The 18,801-nt window shown below is 55.0% G+C and overlaps 4 protein-coding genes and 1 long non-coding RNA gene across 8 annotated transcripts; 3 read left to right on the plus strand and 2 right to left on the minus strand.

Annotated features, from left to right (window-relative positions):
* Positions 1-1,421: 1,421 nt before the first annotated feature.
* On the plus strand, positions 1,422-3,237 carry ZNF593OS (ZNF593 opposite strand). Of its 2 annotated transcripts, XM_059879627.1 has the most exons (3): positions 2,244-2,276; positions 2,401-2,473; positions 2,752-3,237. In XM_059879627.1, exons 2-3 carry the CDS (start codon positions 2,429-2,431, stop codon positions 2,896-2,898), a joined length of 192 nt encoding a protein of 63 aa, XP_059735610.1. In that variant the 5' UTR covers positions 2,244-2,276; positions 2,401-2,428; the 3' UTR covers positions 2,899-3,237. The 2 variants fall into 2 exon arrangements, with proteins under 2 accessions (XP_059735608.1, XP_059735610.1); XM_059879625.1 differs by having other exon boundaries at positions 1,422-2,473.
* On the plus strand, positions 2,400-9,905 carry C2H1orf232 (chromosome 2 C1orf232 homolog). Of its 2 annotated transcripts, XM_059879629.1 has the most exons (5): positions 2,400-2,473; positions 4,897-5,648; positions 7,180-7,263; positions 7,373-7,470; positions 9,054-9,905. In XM_059879629.1, the coding sequence occupies exons 2-5, from the start codon at positions 5,565-5,567 to the stop codon at positions 9,328-9,330; spliced, it is 543 nt and encodes a 180-aa protein (XP_059735612.1). In that variant the 5' UTR covers positions 2,400-2,473; positions 4,897-5,564; the 3' UTR covers positions 9,331-9,905. The 2 variants fall into 2 exon arrangements, 1 of the variants encoding a protein (XP_059735612.1); XR_009492265.1 differs by lacking the exon at positions 9,054-9,905 and having other exon boundaries at positions 4,897-5,023; positions 7,373-8,104.
* Positions 3,228-4,308, minus strand: ZNF593 (zinc finger protein 593). The gene is made up of 3 exons (NM_001192186.1): positions 3,917-4,308; positions 3,614-3,676; positions 3,228-3,520 (listed from the first exon to the last, which is right to left on the minus strand). Exons 1-3 carry the CDS (start codon positions 4,114-4,116, stop codon positions 3,379-3,381), a joined length of 405 nt encoding a protein of 134 aa, NP_001179115.1. The 5' UTR covers positions 4,117-4,308; the 3' UTR covers positions 3,228-3,378.
* A 65-nt stretch (positions 9,906-9,970) lies between the features above and the next one.
* Positions 9,971-13,766, minus strand: FAM110D (family with sequence similarity 110 member D). 2 transcript variants are annotated; one of them, XM_005203279.5, is made up of 2 exons: positions 13,442-13,766; positions 9,971-11,659 (listed from the first exon to the last, which is right to left on the minus strand). In XM_005203279.5, exons 1-2 carry the CDS (start codon positions 13,447-13,449, stop codon positions 10,750-10,752), a joined length of 918 nt encoding a protein of 305 aa, XP_005203336.1. In that variant the 5' UTR covers positions 13,450-13,766; the 3' UTR covers positions 9,971-10,749. The 2 variants fall into 2 exon arrangements, with proteins under 2 accessions (XP_005203336.1, NP_001092673.2); NM_001099203.2 differs by having other exon boundaries at positions 9,971-11,656; positions 13,442-13,527.
* Positions 13,767-16,610: 2,844 nt separating this feature from the next.
* On the plus strand, positions 16,611-17,591 carry LOC107131877 (uncharacterized). The gene is made up of 2 exons (XR_009492273.1): positions 16,611-17,042; positions 17,294-17,591. It is a non-coding gene; the product is annotated as an uncharacterized lncRNA (long non-coding RNA).
* The last annotated feature ends 1,210 nt before the right edge of the window (positions 17,592-18,801 follow it).

Here is an 18,801-nt window from a genome sequence, read left to right on the forward strand (position 1 = left end):
CTGAGTTGTTATTGCTTTACTTCTGTGGGGAGGGGCCTGGGAGGGCTGCCCCCTCCGTGTCACCTAACTTGGACTCTCTACCAGTACCTCCAAAGCCTGTCAGGAACTGAATCGTCAGAGATTCAAAGTCTGAATTTGGTCCACGGATGTCCATGTGGTATGTGTGTGTGTTAATTATCATTTAACAATTTCACATACAAATTGAGTCCTCTGGAACTTGGCCAGCTCTGTTGACCTCATTCTACCTTCGCACGTGGCATCAAACATGAGTGCAGATTGTCAGCTGCTTCCTTCAAGGGGATGCCAGCTCGCCAGGTCCCCAGAGGCCTTGCTCCCTCATTTGTGAACCAGCAGGCTCAAATTTGCAGCTCGGCCCTCACGTTTCTGGCTTTGTCCTTGGTCGCATGTCCTCCTGCCCTGCACTCTGTGTATCCCTCTAACACTCCTCTGTGCTGTCTCCTCCTTTAATGCTTTTCCTTCTTCCCACACTAGCTTCCCTGTGATGCTCCAATAAACAGACATATCTCCATCATCCTGATTTCATCAAACACTACCCTGAGCTGGCACATGAGCTAGGGGTGAGACGCCAGCCAGCCTGACCTCCCTGAACTCACAATCCTGTAGGGGAGAAACCAACAAGACACCACTTGTACTCAGATCCTCCCCGAAAAGGACTGGGGGCCTAACAGCTACGCTGGTGCCTTTACTGCCCCCCAACCCCCACCCCCACCTGAAGGACCTGGCAGGGCTGAGAAGTAGAGGCATGGTAAATGGCAGCTTCTATTTTCTTCAATTTTTTAATCAGGATTTAAAAAATAAATTTATTTATTGGTTGAACTGGGTATTCACTGCACACACTTTGTCTAGTTGCTGAGAGTGGGGTCTAACATAGAGTTGCAGTGCGCAGGCTTCTCACTGCACTGGCTTCTCTTGTGGAGCACAGGTTCTAGGCATGGGCTCAGTAGTTGCGGCACAAAGGCTTAGTTACTCCACGGCAGGTGGGATCTTCCTGGACCAGGGATCGAACCTGTGTCTCCTGCATTGTCAGGAGGATTCCTATCCATGGTATCACCAGGAAAGTCCCGCAGCTTCTATTTTGAGGGTAGTTTTATGAGTTTATAAAAGGTCTTTGAACTTATTTGCTGCAAAAATGTCAAAGGTAATAGTAGCTCACTGAGTGGAAGGAAAGTGAAAGTGTTAGTTGCTCAGTCCTGCCTGACTCTTCGATGCCATGGACTATAGTCCGCCAGGCTCCTCTATCTGTGGCAAGAATACTGGCAAGTCTCCAGGCAAGAATACTGGAGTGGGTTGTCATTTCCTTCTCCAGGGGAATCTTCCCAACCCAGGAATCGAACATGGGTCTCCTGCATTGTAGGCAGATTCTTTACTGGCTGAGCCACCAGAAAAGCCCAAATGGAAGGTGGATGTGTCCTTTCCCCAGCAGGATCCCATCCCGTTGCCCAGAATGGGCCACTGTTAAGTTTCCTGGGTGTTTTTCCCTTCTCTACATACTATATGCAGACACTCTACATGCTATTTAGCAAACACACTTTTCTGCATTTTTATGAGATAATCAATTCCAAATGAAATCATACACGTAAAGTGCTTAGAATAATGCCCAGCACAGTCAGTTATTTTTTTGGGCCACACTTGTAGGTCTTGCAGGATCTCAGTTCTCAGATCAGGTATGAACCTGAGACACGACAGTGAAAGCCTAGAATCCTAACCACTAGGCCACCAGGAAATTCCCAATCAGCTACAATTTTTCTTAACACACCTCAAACAGCTTTTTCAATCAGTAGATGCAGATCTTTTATTCTTGTCTCCAAGCTGAGGAGGGAAGTTCCTGTAGGAACTCCATCTTGGGGAAAGGGGTGAAATGTGCCTTCCCCCAAGGTAGGTATGGTTGATCTAAGAGAAATCAAGTGAAAAAGGCCTGCCCCTATTTGGAAGGGGTGCTAAAGGTACCCAACCCCTCCTCTGCTGAGAGCTGACAGGTGACATCCAGTTACCTGAGGCAGGGACAGGGCCAAAACCAGGGCCGGGCAGGCCCTCCCGCACCTGGTCCAGGCCTGAGACTTGTCCACGCTGCTAGGCAAGGCCTCTCCTGCCTCCCAGGGCTGCACTCCCCAGTGGGCGGGGGAGGAGCTGCTCAGGCCTGATGCTGATCTCTCCTGACAGCTGCTCCTAAGGCCGGCAGGGCGGGCAGTGGGGGAAGGGACAGATTTAAAGGTCTGGCTGTCCCGCCCCTGCCAGACCCGGGAAGGCAGACGCTGGTGAGCATCCTCTGAGGGCAAGGCTCTCTCACGTATGAGAAGCAGGGACCTCTGTGCCCTGATTTCCGCCTCTTGGTATCATGAACGAACGCCACTGGTCCTCATTCCGGCTTTCACCCCACAGGACATCTGGGAGACGAGCGGCACCCACCATGCGATTTCGATGCCTGACCCCTGGCTACTTCCGAGTGCTACAGGTAAGTACCCCAACGGATGGCTTCCAGCACCGACCCTATCCGCCCCTTACCATGGCCGGGATGATACCCAGTCACCAGGCTGTCACGTTCCCGGCCGCCTGAGCAACCAGGGCCCAGATGGGCAGTGAAGCGAGAGGGATTGGGGTGGAATCTCCCTGGGGCAGCAATGGCATCCATATCTCCTTTCCCCAGCTGTAGCTTCTCAGCCCCTTTCCACCCCACCCGTCTTCCCAGTAGTCTTGACTGACCCCTCAGGTGGACCCTCTGTGCATCTCCAGATGCAGATAGCCGGGGAGCTGAAGGCAGAGCCCCGGAGTCCAATGGCGGGGATTGTGGCTGCAGTGCTGGCTGTCCTCGGGCTGGGCGGCTCCTGCTATGCTGTCTGGAAGATGGTGGGGCAGCGGCGGCGGCCACAGGCTCCATGACGAAGCAGGCAGCCTCTCACCTCGGCCCCTGGATTCACAGGGGCTACAATCTCAGGAGCCTACTTCTTTCTTTTCCTGGAGGTCACTCCCTGTCCTCATTGTAAGCAAGAGTATAAACCTGATCCTACCCATCACCCCACACACACCTGGGCTCCAAAGGGGGCTTCAGCACAGATGCCAGGACCCCTGAGGGATGGCAAGGATGCAGGCTCTAAGGCTGAATCAAGCAGGGAGTAAATTCCTGGGTCCTGTACACAGGAGTAGTAGAGAAATCTTTACAGGGCTTGAATTTGGAGGAGTGGCCTGGAGGTTAGTGAGTCAGAAGCAAGCCCTATTTATCCATTTCTTTTATTGGAAAGGAGGGTATCTGGAAGAGGCCATCCACTCCCCAAACCAAAAGAGATAAGCACAGTCTCTCCCAGCTTGGCCCCTGTACCACTGTCCATGGGCAGCTCCTCTGCCTTGCATCCTCAGGCCATGTCATGTAGACGTGTCCATCTCAGGGACCTCAGTGGATACTTCTGTGGGGACTGCCAGCCGCTGGGGAGGAATATAGGAACCCATGCCCGCTGCCCTCTCCGCTTCTTCCTGACTGTAGGGCTCCACACTCAGCTGCTTCAGCCTGGGAAAAAAGAATAGGAATTGAAAGCTGACCAGATGCAAGCTCTGTCTGCCCGGCAACCCATCCATCAATCCTCTCCTTGCTCCTTCATACCTCTTCTTGTGATCTTTGGATCGGAAGTGGGTCTTCAGGTTGGCAGAATCGATGAAGTACCTCCTGTAGGGATGAGGTGGGTAGGGAGGAGAGTCAGAAGGTGATGCCTCTCAGGTAGGCCTACTTCCCTGACCCTAGCTCATTCGCTGACGCTAGGCTCCGGGCTTGAAGGCATGGGAGGCCGGCAGACCCACATGGGTCCCAAGAGAGGGAAACCCTGCACACCCCGGGCCCGGACCTCACACCTCCGGCCCGTACCGCGGACCCTTCTCCTCCTCAGGCCTGGGCCTGGCCAGAACTCACGCGCAGGCCAGACAGCGATGCAGGCCTCCCCCTGGCAGGTCGGGATCGGGTTCAGCGCCTGGGTCTGGCCGGGGCCGTGTGGCGACCTGGGGCCGCAACTCGCGGTGAATCTCATCCAGGTCCGGCCGCCGCCGCTTCGCCTTCATCTGACGGGCCAAAGAGTGCGCTCGGTGCGCGCCCGTTCGGCGGGAACGACCCATGATGGGTGACAGCAAGATCAGAGGTCCCAGAACCGAGGTGGGAGGACACGTGGGGGCGCTTCCGGACGGCTCGATGACGTCATATGACGCTCCGGGACGGGTCGGGCTCCACCGGACCGCCTCTGATGACGTCACTCGCGCGGCTCGCGCTTCGAGCGCCCCCAGGCGGTCGTCGACGTCAGTGACTGAGCTCGGGATCCGGCCTCACCAAGCGTCCTCTTCGGTCACTGGAGGGGGCTCCGTGGTGTAAGCCCTGCGGGCATTTCGGCCAGTCCCCTGGCCAAACCCATCCAGCCTGGCCCAACCGATTTCAGCGCCGTCCTCTGGCCTTGTCACACCTTCCTGGTTCCCCCATCTTAGATTCCGCGGTTGAGGGGAGAGGGGGAATAATGTTGCATCTCTGGGAGGCACTGAAAAATGTCTGTGATGTGAATAAATGAATAAGTAAGAGTGAAGACGTTTGGGATCCCAGCTCCCACAGGGCGCCGAGATATCTCTGGTCCTTGAGAAAGCCCTCGCCATTTGAAACCCCTCCCCAGTTATTCCTCCCAGAGATCACAGTGCCCTGTCAGAGACTCAAGGGGGTCAGCTCCTCTCACAAGAAGAGGAGATTCTCACAGAAGGACCTCCCATCTTTGACCCCTTGCTCTGAGCCCTGGACTGTCAGGCGTGGGCTGGCATCAAAGAGAGAGATCAGCCTAGATGGTGTGTGCTCAGTCTGGGGAGAGGGCCAGAGAGCCTTTCCCCATGCATCAGAGCTGGGTGCCTTTTTCCTTCCAGGTTGACCACAGGAACTCAGCAATAATTCAGGGGCTCCAGTTCTTTGGAACCTGTTGCCAGGAAACAGGGAGACCAGCACGTGCATCCCTGGGGAGAGGAATCGGTTTCCAGCCCAAAGCAGTGAAATGTAAGCCCAGGGCACCCACTGGGAACCTTGGGGCCTTCCCACTCCAGACCATACAGGCTGAGTGAAGGTATAGGGCAGGGCCCTGTTGAGGGTATGGCCCTGTTGAGGGCACAGCTGGTATGGCTACAGCCGCAGAGGCACCACTGTGGGTCCTAAGCCCAAAGACTTTGTAAATAGAATTCGTGAATGGAAAAGAATTTTTCTGGAGCCTTTCCAAATAATCAAATTCAAGAACTCCTAGGCCCAGGAAGGAGGCTTCTGTAAAGAAAGATGTCTTCATTATGTTTTCATTATTCTTGCAAATATGGGTCAAGATAAGGGGCTGAAGGGGCAGAAGCTGGGTCTCACCACAGACTCTTTTGGATCGGGTTCACCTGCTGGGCACTGTGCCATCTGGGGAGGCTGGTGCATCTTTAATGAGGTCACCTGATGCTTGGGACAGGCTCTCAGACTCACCAGGTTCCTGGAGCCAGACTCACTGGGTGCCCCCTGAACCACCAGCTTCCCGTGCCTGGGTGCCAGGCCTATTTCCCATGCAGCCATGAGCCAGGCCTTCTGGAAAACCTACAAGTCCAAAGTGCTACAGACCCTGAGTGGGGAATCTGAGGAGGGCCTGGCAGAGGAGGTGGGTACCATCCTGCTTGCTGGATGGGGCATGGGCAGAGGGGCAGCAGGAGTGAAAGGTACAGAGAAGAAGAAGGGACTGGTTCTGAGGAGGGAGGGGAGAGAAAGAGCCATTGACTTGTGTGGAAGCAACTGGCAATACAGGGATGACCAATGGCATGGTGCACTGGCAGAAAGTCAGGACATTCCAGCAAACCAAAGAAGAAGGGAAGACTTGGGGTGGGGGGCACCTGAGGAGTGGTCAGCGTCTCCAAAGATCTCAAGGGCTGCCACATGGAAGGGATCCTTTTAGGACCCAAGGGCAGCACCCATGCAGATACACTCAGTTTGACACACGTTTCTAACGGGCAGAGCTGAGCAGAAGTGGGATGATTTGCTTTGAGAGGAAGGGAGCCCCTGGGGCTGGTGGCAGGATAAGCAGCATTTGTTACACTGAGGGTCACTGTAGCAGCTCAGATCAGAGCCATTACTTGGACCATGTTTGTTCTGACATTAAAAAAAAAGGTTTTTGAAAAGAGTCTTACCTCTGGAAAGTAAAAGTGAAAGTCGCTCAGTCCTGTCTGACTCTTTGTGACCCTATGGACTGTAGCCTGCCAGGCTCCTCTGTCCATGGAATTCTCCAGGCAAGAATACTGGAGTGGGTCGCTGTTCCCTTCTCCAGGGGATCCTCCCAACCCAGGGATTGAACCCAGGTCTCCTGCACTGCAGGTGGATTCTTTACCATCTGAGCCCCCAGGGATGGCAGTTACACAAATAGACACGGCAGAGGCAGGAATTAGTTCCAGGGTGTGTGTATGTCAGTGTGAATAAATGTATGTCTACACAGGTTGGCGTCCAGGGCTGACCCTGTGTAGAAGTGTCTGTGGGTCAGTATAGGGATTGGTTTCTGTGTGGAATCCCCAGGTAAGGTGTGTGTGTGTGCAGGTGTGAACAGGTTATAGGCATTTTCAGGTGTATACCTTTGAGGCAGAAGACTATGGAAGCATTCACAGGTATTGTGTTTGTATGGTATGCGTGTTTGGGTGTGTGTGTACATCTGTGTTTTAGTGTCTGTGAATGGGTGAAGTTTTATGTGCTGAGTGGGCTTCCATGCACCTGTCTGCAGTTGTGGAAGAGCACAGGTGTGAACTGTATGAGCATCCTTGGGTAAGTGTCTCACAGCACATGTATCTATATACAGGTGAAGAGCTGTAGCCATATGGAGGCACACTCATGTACAGGTGTGTGTCTCCATTGGCGTGCAAGCCTTTGTCCATGTGTGTGGCAGTGTGTATGAATGTGTCTGTGGGTGAGCAGGTATGTGAGCTCAAAGGTGTCTGCAAGGATCTACTCTACAGGTAATGTGTATGACAGGTAGTTTTGCATAGAGGTACAAACACCTGTGTGCAGTTTTGGAGGGTGTCAGGGGGCTAGGTGTGTCTTGTTCCATGGGGTTTCAAGTCCTGGTCTGTGTGCATCAGGCTGGCAGGAGGGAAGGGAGGTCGTATTCCTCTGGGGCCTCTCTCATACTGGGTGGGGGTCTTGTGTCCCAGAAGGAGAACCCAGTGTTAGTGGAGTCTGAGATGGCAGAACCCACTGAAGAGGCCTTCAACCCCATGTCACAGCTGGCCCGCCGGGTGAGTTCTGCTTTTTTCCGCCCCAATCCTGGGGAACTGGGCAGAAGCCTCTGTGGAGTCCTGGGAGGTGTGCTGGGGCCCTCCTTGACTCTCAGCCCCTCTCTCCCAGGTTCAGGGAGTCGGGGTGAAAGGTTGGCTGACGATGTCATCTTTGTTTAACAAAGAAGATGAGAACAAGCTGCTGCCACCGGAGCCCTGTGCTGACCAGTACGTGTGTGTTTCGGGGGAGGCCGTCTGAAACAGACCTGGGGACCCTCTTCTCCCATGTCCTTTCCTTCTGCTTTGTCTTTCTGACCATGGAGGACTGGGGAGGGCCAGCCCCTGGCTGTTCCTGTTTCTCTCTCTCTCAGCAGGAAAGAGGCCAATCTGGGAGATTAGATTAGATCTCAGGAGGAATTTACCAGCTGTTGGGATTGAGATGCTAGAAGGTATTACTGTGTCTCTCCCCATCCATGTGGGAGGGGTCACCTCCCTAGAATAAGGGAAACCAGGAGAGAAGTTTTAGGTGTTTGGAACAGAGAGTGGTTCAGATCAGTGGTTCTTAAGTATTGGTCTAAACGCTCATCCTCCCAGGGAACTTGAGACAGACACAGATTCCCAGACCTTCCTTCAAAGATTCTGATTCAGTGGGTGTTGGCTGAGGCCGGGGATCTATATTTTCAGCGAGCTCTCTGAGGACTTGAGGGTAACAGTTTAGGAACCCCTGTCTTAGCGAGTCCTTGATGCTGGGGGCCACAGGGTCAGATCCAGGGTCTGATCTCCCCCCTAGCTCTGTTCTGGGACACACTCCACTTCTGCCCTTTCCTCCAGCCCAGTCACACTTCCCTTTTGACATCCCCCCTATTCCTTTCTTCCTTAGGGTTCCCCCGACCCGCCCATCTCTCTTGCCGCAGGGTTCCTTTTCTCTCTCCTGCCCATGGACTCAAGCTTCAACACCATTCCTGATTGCCCTTCCCGACATCTCCTTGCTACCTCCCGAGTTTCCCTCTCCCCTAAGCCTTTGATCTAGGCCCTTCTCCTTCCTCGGGGTCCCTGCACCCGTCCTCTCCCCAGCGTCCCCCATTTTTCTGGACCCTCTTTCCCTCCATCCGGGAAACCAGACCCCTGTTCCCGCCCCGCCCCTTTCCCCCGGGCTCTGCGGGTTTTCCCGAAGGACCGCCTCCAGAATCTGACCGCGTCCCTCCCCCACCCCGATCGGGTGCCACCACCACCTCCCATCCTTCCGCCCGCTCCTCTCTCAGGGCTCCTCCCCACCTTCCCGCAGCCTCCATCTCCCCTGCTCTGGCCTCCTCCCTCTCCCTGAGTACCAACTCTGACCCCGTGAGCCCGGCTCTCTCCCCACGGATCCTGATCCCGACCCTTTTTCCCAGCGAAAGTGAAAGTCGCTCAGTCGTGTCCGACCGACTGCGACCCCATGGACTATATAGTCCATGGAATTCCTCAGGCCAGAATACTGGAATGGGTAGCTGTTCCCTTCTCCAGGGGATCTTCCCAACCCAGGGATCGAACCCTGGTCTCCCGCATTGCGGGCGAATTCTTTACCAGCTGAGCCACGAGGGAAGCCCAGACCCCCTCACCTAATGCCCTGACCCCTATCCCAGTAGCCTCTGAGTACTCCTCTCGCCTCCATGCCCTGACCTCCTCCCAGTCTCCCGGGTCTCTCCTCCCTCCCAGCCCTCGACCTCGCCCGGGCCCCACTGGCCCCACGATAGGTCCCCTGACCCCGCCTCCTGTCCTTTGGCCTCTCCGGGGCCTCCCGGCCAGCCCCTGACCCCGCCTCTCTCCCGCAGCCCGCTGGCTGCGCAGCCCGCCCCGCAGGCGGCGGCCGAGGCGCGCGGGCCGGGCTTCTGGGACGCGTTCGCCAGCAGGTGGCAGCAGCAGCAGGCGGCCGCCGCGTCCATGCTGCGCGGAGCGGAGCCCACCCCGGAGCCGGACCCCGAAGCCGGGGACGAGGCTGCCGAGCGCCCCGAGCCGCGCGAAGCTGATCCCGTGGCCGGTTTCAAGTGGGGCTTCCTCACTCACAAACTGGCCGAGATGAGGGTGAAAGCGGCACCCAAGGGCGACTAGCCGGCCGGCTGGCCGAACTGGGCGCCCGCTCCTCCCCTTCCGGATAAAAACCTGGCCTGACACCTCTGGTGACCGCGTGCTTTTATGTCCGGACGGAGAAGGCTGCTTTGGGGTGGGCAACCTCAGGCCCGGGTCCAACTGGAGTGGTCCTCGCCTTGTGCCCCCACAAACCTACAGGGAGAAAAACGACCAGGGACATCCCTGGTATCAGTACAGATTGTATTCGATTTGGGGTACCATCTTACCAGTATGGACAGGTCTTGCCGCCTTCTCCAGCCGCTTTTAATTCGACACTTTGCTTGTGGCCTTGTCCCTGTACTAGGGGAAGGTCAGAGACTAACAAGAGAACCCAGACTACCAGCGGGTCCCACGCAAGGTGATAGGTTGAGGCCCCAAAATCAGGCTGTACTTGGGAGCTCAGAGGAGATGAGACCCGCTGGGAAATTCAGGAGTTCCCGAGAGAGAGCTAGAGAACGCATATACGGAATCTTAGCTGAGTGGAAAGAAAGGGGAAGGTAACCTGCCTAAAAGGAAGAGGAAGTGAATAAAGACTTGGAGGTGTGAACGTGTGAGGAAAACAGGTGACCTTGTTTTAAGGGAAAGAAAGGCAGTGATGAGGTGAGGCTGTGGGCTGGCAAAATCCTGGTTTGAAAAGTCCTTTATTATCCTGATTCTGGATTCACCACATTTCAGTCCTTCCTACCGAGTAACCAAAATGGGCGGCAAAGCTCCAGGAATGAGGGCCTTCGGGGACTAGTGAACCCCAGATTTCTGGGAGCAGACCCCTCCCTCAACCTCTATCCCCCAAAATAGTTTGGACCCCACCCCTGTGGTGGGGCGCGGTCAGTGGCAGAGATGATCATAATAGTGTTACTGTTAGTATTATGCTAATTCGGTAGTGGTCCTAGAGGCTTCGTTTACTTAGCACTTCCTCAACTTTGCCAAGCGCTTTGTGACCATTTCAATACTTTGATCAACCGAGGGGGTGTCGCTGCGGTTCCCAGAGGCGGAGTGCTGGCCCAGGGTCACACAGTCAGTCTGGAAGCCACACTCCAAAACCCTGGCGCATCTGCCCTGTAATCCAACCTTCCGAGTCCGTTAAAGAACGTTTTGGCTTTATTCAGCAGGTTCTCTGATCTCCCAACCCAGTCTTCACTCACCTCCCGGCCTCCACAGGGGCCGCGAGGCCGGCTACCTCCCCGTCCTCAGTCTGCGCTGGGAAGGGCCTTCGGAACCGTTTGGTCCCAAGCTCCGAAGGTTCAAGCGTGGACGCCGCGATCCAGAGGGAAGGGCTTGCCCCAAAGCACTCGACGCGTGAGGCAGGGAGCCCCTGCCCTTGCCCGGGTCCAGCCCCGCGCCCGCTCCTTGCCCTTCCCCGGACCGCCAACTCCAGGAGAGCCGGCCCCCGAGCGGCGGCGGTCACACCTCGGACTCGCGCGGTGGCCCGCGGGCGCGCTGGCAGCCGTACAGCCACTGGATGACGCGCGCGTTGCGCTCCACCACCGACACCTGGGGGCGCCCGTCCCGCTCCGAGCCCGCCGCCGCTGAGCCGCCGCCCTCCGCACCGTCCCGGCGATCTGCGCCGCCCTCGCTGGACGTCCAGTCGCTGGCGTCTCCGGAGCCCGGCGGCGGCGACGTTCCGGGCTGGGGGCTGGCGTCGGCGCCCCAGCTCTGCGGAGAGAAGCGCTCGGCTCCCAGCACCTCCACGAGCGCGCGCTCCAGGCCGCAGTAGTTGAAGAAGCGCTCCTTCTCCGACAGGGGCAGCGAGCACGTGGGGCACAATGCCCGCTTTCCCGCCGCTTCCGGGGCATCTTGGGGCGCGGTCCATCCCCCGGGAGCCGCGGGTCGCTCCGATGAGCCTGCGCTGCTCGAGGCGACGTCTCGGGGGCTGCCCAGGAAGAGGCGCCGCACCAGCCCCTGGCCCTTGGCATTCTCTTTGTTCACCGAAGCCTTACAGTCCCGCTTCTGGCGGTAGAAGATGAGGGAATCAGGCCTTGGCAGTCGCCTGCCACTGCCCCGGCGGGCGGGCCTGGGCGTTCTGGGCGATGGAGGGGGCCCCAGCTCGTTGCAAGTGTGCGGGGTGAGCGGCCCGGGACCCCCACGCAGAGCCGGCTCCTGGCGTCGCGCGATCACCTGGTGCGTCTTGACATACTTGGCTTTGTCGGCCTCCAGCCTCTCCACTGCGCTGGGGGTCCGTCCCCGGGACGGGGTGGAGGGAGAGGCCAGGAGCATTTTAGCAGAACTGGGCAGGACAGTGCTCCATAAGCCACTGGAGGCAGGCAGATAGTGAAGGAACTGAGAGCAATTGGCTGGGGCTCCCTGGGACCTGCTGGGGAAAGAGGAGTGGTCAGGGGGAGAGGTAGGAGATGACTCTCCTGAAGGCATTCCTGGGAATAAGGTCAGCCAGCCACCCCTCCCCCATGCAAGTCAGCCAGGTGCCATGCCTAGGGGGCAGAGGCTCAGGTATCCCTTCCCTGATCCCTCAGAGACAATGGGCAGGGGCTTTCTGACCATCCAGAGACCTAGGCCCTTTTGAGCGTGCCCCATTCTGGCCACAGGGCCATGCCAAGTAGGCATCAGCAAGCCGGACCCTTGGAAAAGGAAATGGGGCTGTTCCCCGGCCTGGTTCCCGAAAGTAGCCTCAACCGGAAAAAATACCTCTTCCCAACCTAGCAACTTTGAGTCCAAGACAAGGAGGCTTCCCAGCCACCCGCTGGTTCCAGCAGGACCCACCCATCCCGCCCCCAAGCAGAGAGGTCAGGGACATAACCACAGGGTAGGAGCCTCCGGTAATTGCAGCCAACTGCCCTGCCCAGGCCCAGCAGGGCCATCAGGGAAAGAGAGGGACATGGTCACCACGTCACTTCAGCCAGCTATATGCCACTCAGTCTGTGCCCCTTCGAAGGGAATTCCAGAATGCCCAACTTGTAAACATCACTTTGTTTGCCCCCTGCACTTCCATTTCACAGAAGAGAAAACTGGCGCAAAGAGGAGGGGCTAGTTCAGGTCTCACTGAGAGTTTGGGCCCAGGACTGGAACACAGGTCTCTCGCTTTGTAGTTTGAATCTCTCACTTGCCTATCGGAACTTTCCTCTCTGTTTTGCTTCTGTTCTTGCTGCTTTAACACCAAGCGATTTCTGCGAGAGATGGGCCCTTTACCTCTCTAAAAAGTTCCTTCCACTAATTCTTCCCAGGAACTTGTACTCCCAGAAACCTGCCCTCTGGGTCCCTCACCCTGAGACCCCCATGACCCTTCTTCTCCACCTTCCTTTTCTGCTGGGGAAGGGGGCCCAGGGGGATTGTAAATCAAGAGCTGACAGTTCCTTTGGCAGTAATAGAATGGGCCACCCACACAGCCCAGCACACTCCACCCCACTTCTGTTTCCCTACTCCTCCCATCCTCCATTCAGCTGAGAGGGACACAGCAGTTCTAGGGGCTGAGGAGACCTTGGGCTGGAGGCAACAAAGAAACACAACTTGCCAGGGATGGGGGGAGGGGAGCCCTGGTGAGGGGTCTTGGAGTAGAAACTCTACCAATCCCACTCCCCCCAGGGCAGCCTGCATGAGTATAAACACATACACTTACATACACCCACTTAGTGTCCAGTAAGTCAGCCCATAGGTAGCTGGTGACTGGGAACCCAGGCAGCAAGGAGAGCCTGGCAGTGCCCTCCTTCCTGCCTCCCAAAGACTCAACTTGGCAACAGGTCTGATTCTAAGGTCCCAGGAGGGATCTGTGCTTGTCTGACCTCATGGGTACCCTCCTGCCCCCTCCTCTTCCCAGCCCTGAGCAGGAGACTATAAAAAGTTCCTAAACACAGGGACCAAAATAGTTTGCTGTCCACTGCCTCTTCCTGGCCTTCTGAGCTCCTTGGTGCTGGACCGCAGACATTCCCTCCCTAAAAGCCTGGCAGACATCCTTGAGCCCTCTGTCCCTCTGCCTACCTTCTCCCAGCGCTGGGGTCAGTGGACTGATGAACTTTGCCCAAGCTTTCGGCTCTGGACACAGATGCGGGCTGGGGGACAGTGCTCCCTGGCTTGGTGCCAGCCTCCGTACCCTTGGGTGTCTGGGTGCCCTCCCACCCCAGCTCCAGGTTCAGGATGCACTCACCTCTGCATGGGGAGGCTGAATGCCAGGGTCCCCCGGCAGGTCCAGACTGAAGGCAGGAGGGACAGCGGGGACTGGAAGTAACTTTGGTGGCAGCCAAACCTCACTCTCCACAGGAAAAGCCAAGAGAGCCTCCACCCCCAAGATTAACTCTTGCCTTCCTGACCTGGAGCCTGGCCTCTGTTAACTCCTTCCTGGTCACCATCTCAGAGCAGGAGAGGACCCTTGGACCACGTCCAGCTCCTTTATTTAGCCAATGGTCACACAGGCCCTGGCAGGTTAAGTGGTTTACATAGAGGCACAGTAAGCTTGGGGCACAGCCAGCATCCCAAACAAGGTCTCTGGTTCCCAAGCTTCCTCCAGAGGCCTGGGGTGGGGACAAGTTATTCACGTGGGGTCAGCCTGCTCTGCTGGGCCTTGGCGGATGCTCTTCGTTCAGATGGGAAGGCAGGGCAGGGTTCTAGTACACCATGCTTTTTCCCTCTGGAGCAGGTTTAGACCTGCCCTGGCCTGCGTGTGTGAAAGGTGTCAAGCTTGCTCTCCCTAGGGGTGAGGCCAAGAATCTGCAGCCTAAAAGTGGGGAGAGGGGTGCTGCAGATATGCAGGGTGAGCCCCTCCCAACAAGTCTTGGCAGGAAGGTCACAAGGGAGCCTACTGGAGGGGCCTCTGTCCAATATCCTCTGATGGCAAATGGAATTGGCTGGGAAGAGGGTAATGAAGGGATGGGTCCAAGCCTGGGGAAAGGACCTCTTTCCTTCTTTGCCCCCATCGGGGACTTCTAGAGCTGGCCTAGTTTCTTATTTGACACCTCACTTCTCAAGGGGGAGTCCTGTCCCCACAATGCTGGTTCCAGGAGTGCACCTTCTACTCTCTCCCCACTGGGCAAACTCTGCAGCACCCAGAGCCCCAAGACTAATGCCCCTGCCAAGGGGTCCCCGCACCCCTCCCGACTCTTCACAAATCTCTTTCCCTCCCTTCTAGCACTTTTTAATGTTTGCAAAGCATGTTCATACCTTTGTTCTCTGATCTCCTTTGTCCCCCACAAAGACCCTAAACAGCAGACCCAGCAGGGGTGACCACCGTACTTGATAGGCAAGGAAACAGGATTGGGGGTACCTAATTCCAACCCCAAATCCACTCTTTCCACTGCACCCTCAACCTGGCAAGTAAGGTAATAAGTCTGAAAACTACAAGGCCCATCTCCTGGTAACGAATTTTATTACCTAGTTAAAGGGAGTATTTTTTTTTTTTGTCCATCCATATTGTGTTGTTACAGCACTCTACAAAATGTTCTAATGTACATGATCAGAATTCATCCCCAGGACTACGTTTCAGAAGTAGGTTTATTATGTTCTCCATTGGACTGCTGAAGAGAATGAGACTCAGGTGAAATGATTTATCAAGTTCACACAATGAGGAATACTAGTTAATATGTATTAAGAGACTGATATATGCTAAGCACTGTTCTAAGTACTTCACACAATGATTAACACATTTAATCCTCAAAACCACCCAATGAAGTAGGGACTTTCATTCTCCTGGTTTTATGGATGAAGGTTGGGGTGCCCAGTAGCCCTGAGATCTGGCCTTGAAGGGGTTAAGCATGAGGCCGGGCAGAGCCCAGCTGGGATGCTGTCAATGGCAGGAAACCTGGCCTGTGAAGGAGGGGGAGGATGGGGCTGTTGTGTCTGACTCTTACACAACCCCCATCCTTTTGGTCTTAAAGGAGCATCCTGGTTGGGAAGAAGGGCAGGCAAGGGGCCTCCTTCTCAGCCCTGGACAGACACCGGGTTACGGAAAGAGGGGCCTTCAGAGTCAATGCAGGTCGCTGCCCTGGAGTGGCCCCCGATCTGACGAGGGTGAGTGGAAGTGAGCCCACCTCCCCTCAGGAGTGGTCAAGAGTTGGGGAGACACAGTCCCAGCCCTGGGAGCCCCCAGTCTTAGAGGGGAGACACAGCCCTGCCCCCATGGGTCTGGACGGGGCTTGGTCAAAGAGCCTGCTCTCAGGAGCTCCCAGCCTGAGAGGAGACAGTAGTCTATCCCAGGAGGTCAGGATCCTGGAGAGCAAAGTCATGATGTCAAGGTCAGATAGGATTGGGTTTGTGAGTGAGAGAGCCCTTGAAAGAGTCAGCCCTCTAAGAGGTGGGGTGTGGACATCATGAGGTGGGGCTCCAGCTGCCTGCCCTGCCTGTGTCTTGGCCACACTTGACTTGAACCGGATCGCCTCTCTTTCTGGTCGTGGGTCCCCTGGGAGAGCCCTAAAGTGATTCCTTCCGGCCCCAGAGCCAGGGCCTTGGTTGAGGGGGAGGCCAAATCTGAGGGACGTTTCCTTCCTGACTCTGAGCTCCTTCCCGGATCACCCCGAGGATGAGGATAGATGGGAATGGGCCTGAGTCAGAACTGGCTCCTTCAGGGAGAGGGTGGTGGGAGGGTGGGGGCACAGCTCCAGCGAGTGTTGGGAATCAGGAGACCCTTCAGGTCCACTTTAAGCCCCAGATCCACACTGTCCCAGGGCAGAAATGTGTGTCCGTGCCTTTGATTCTAAACCTGGCCCATCCCTCACTGGCTGTGTTGCCTGAAGTAAGAACTTAACCTCTCTGAGTTCCTTTCTGTGTAAATGGGAAAAAAACCCCAGCTTTCAGTGTGGCATGAAGAAGTGGTGCCTGAGAAAAGCACTGGGGCCTCAGGTGCTGGTAAATGGCAGGAGTCTTGACCTCTTGGGTCTTGTCCTCCAACACCTAACTGACACCTCTGGCCCAAATCTCTCTCTTTTTTTCCCCCTAATCCCCTAGCCTCACTCTCAGCCACTTTCAACAAGTCGTTTTGAACACTGCCCTCTGCTCAGGGGTCTGCAGATGGGTCAGACCTGGCTTTTGCTTTCCGGGAGCTCCGCCTGCTGCAGGGGGGTGGGGTGGGCTGTGAACAGAGGTGTGAAGGACTGATCACAGCTTCTGGGCAGAGCAGCCTGATGTAACAGAAGATGAACAAAGCAGGGGCCATGGGAGGGGGTGCAGCATTTGCTCTGCCCCTGGAGTGAGGTGGGAAGCTTTCAAAGAGGAAGGGTATCGATTTGGGGTCTGGAGGGGATTTCTGTTGGGGATGGGATGCGAGAGGTTGTGAGACGATGGTGACACGGATCAAAGGCAGGCTCAGTGAGAGAAGGGGGGGGCGGTCAAAGAAGAGGTGGGGGGCTCAGAGCAGGGCACGGGGTTCGATCAAATGTGGAGGGTTCAGGGAGAGAGGGCGGGGCTCAGGCTGGCGTCTGTGACACCCCAGCACCCCCAGAAGGGGCCCCCCTATCCCCCGCCCCCGCCCCCGCCCCGCCTCCGCCGGCAGCGGGCGAGCCCCACAGAGATTAGAGCCGCGGTCCCCTAATTCAGGGCTTTCCGTTTCGGAAAGAATCTCGGCCGCAACAATAGCCCGGCGCCTGCGCCCCCTCCCTCTGAGGGAGGTGTCCTTAAACGTTTTTCCCCCGGAGCACCTACAAGTCGCCAATGAACCACGGGAAGCAAATCGGATATCTGCTGTCAGGAACTGACAACCTAGAGTTGGAAGAACAAAAGCCAAACTGAGCCATTGCTCTGTTCTAAGCTCTCGGCTCCAGGTCTGACTCTCAGTGGTACCTCACCTACTCCTTAAAAAACCCTGCGTGAAGTCAGTGACGAAGCCGAGGCAGAGAGGGGGCCGAGCGGCTCACCTAGCGTCACGCGGCTTGCAGAGGGTCGAGTTGGGACTCCGGAGCCGGCTCTGACCGGCTGAGCCGCCCTGCCTGCCTCGACTCTACCTCTCGGGTTGGGCAAGTCGGCCCTCCCTGCTCGCTTGTCCGCTTACTTCGTTTATTTGTTGGTTGGACAGGACTTCATCTTCAGGACCCTGAGCCAGGACTGGAAGGAGGGAGGCCCCGACTGCATGCTGCTCCAGCCTTATTCACCTCCTACTCCTTGGTCATCATCCTTACCCCCATCTCCAGCATTCCACCTTCCACCACTGTTTTCACCTTTAGACTGAGCACCAGGAACAAAAAGCATCCAGTCTCCACTAAGGGAAATAGAGGAACATGTGGAAGGGAATCAGGGGCTTCTCCCAGAAAGCAATGACAGATCTATCCTCCTACTTCGACAATTACACCTTCATAAAGACACTCTGAAAAATGTTTTGTTGTGTTTTGCTTTTTTTATACAGAGAACCCCAGCAAAGTACCAAAGATGACTGTATCTAATTATCATTAAGGATGTACAGGTGGTTTGTTAAAGGGGCAGCAATATTAGATGAGTGAAAAAACAAAGATACAATAATTCATATATTATTATATCTTCATTCCATAAAACCTATTTTTCTTGCTTTGATTTCAGCAAAATGATCAATTGTGTTGCTCAATGATCAACACAATTAAATGATCAATTTAATTAAATAATAAAAATTTCATATAATTGTATTCTACTGATAGTAATGCCTAATTAGACAGTCTTTTTTTTTTTTAATTTCAGTCTTTTTTTTTTTTGGTTTTTTAAAATTTCAATTTGGGGAAACTTTGATGTGCGGAGGTAGTAGTAATTAGAATTGAAAAAAAATTCTTTTTTTAAAAAATTAAATTCTTAAAACAGTACTTAAATTTACAGATGAGCTATAAATGTTACATAACATGTGCATTTAAATGGTGTGTATATAATAAATTACCATTAGCATAGAACATATTACAATCTATTGTAATGGCATTATATAAATCCCTGTCTCTCACATCACAATTGTTACCATCTCATACAGCAATGTCTAGATTCATAACAGTATAGAATTGGCACCAGGCTTCTTGCATGTAATGTCTTGCCTGCGTTTACAAATTTAAGTGCTGAATGTATTGTTTAACATTGCAGAATGTTCCTCAGCCATCATATGCTACTATTGCAGACACCATGCTACCCGCTGGAACACGAAGTGAAGCAAGAAAATGGATGCTGAGCCCTTGCTCGGAAACAATACCCCCTTACGCACGAATCTGTGCATTAATGTGCTCTCAGAGGAAGGATTTGACAAGCTAATTAATTTGTATTTTCTCTTACCTACGGGCTTTCGCCAGTCTTCCCCCACACTCCAAGCAGTGGCTGTCAGCAATTTCAGCAGCAGTGCAAACCTACCGGCACTGGGATGCAACCGTCTTTTGTTTGGAGGAGAGGCAGGAGATGTGGAGAAGAGCGTTTATTTCCCTGGGGCCAAGTGCAGTTAGGTCTGAGCAGATGTTGAGGGTTATGCCTTACTCTGTGCAGCACAGAGCACTGGGTCCCAAGTGGCAGATGCCCATGTGGTCCTTAATAAATGACTTTTGGGGTACTTTTGATATCAAGGACCCCCTAATGGGCAGGAGCATC

This window comes from Bos taurus, chromosome 2 (genome assembly GCF_002263795.3).
Source record: "Bos taurus isolate L1 Dominette 01449 registration number 42190680 breed Hereford chromosome 2, ARS-UCD2.0, whole genome shotgun sequence".
Lineage (NCBI taxonomy): Eukaryota > Metazoa > Chordata > Mammalia > Artiodactyla > Bovidae > Bos > Bos taurus.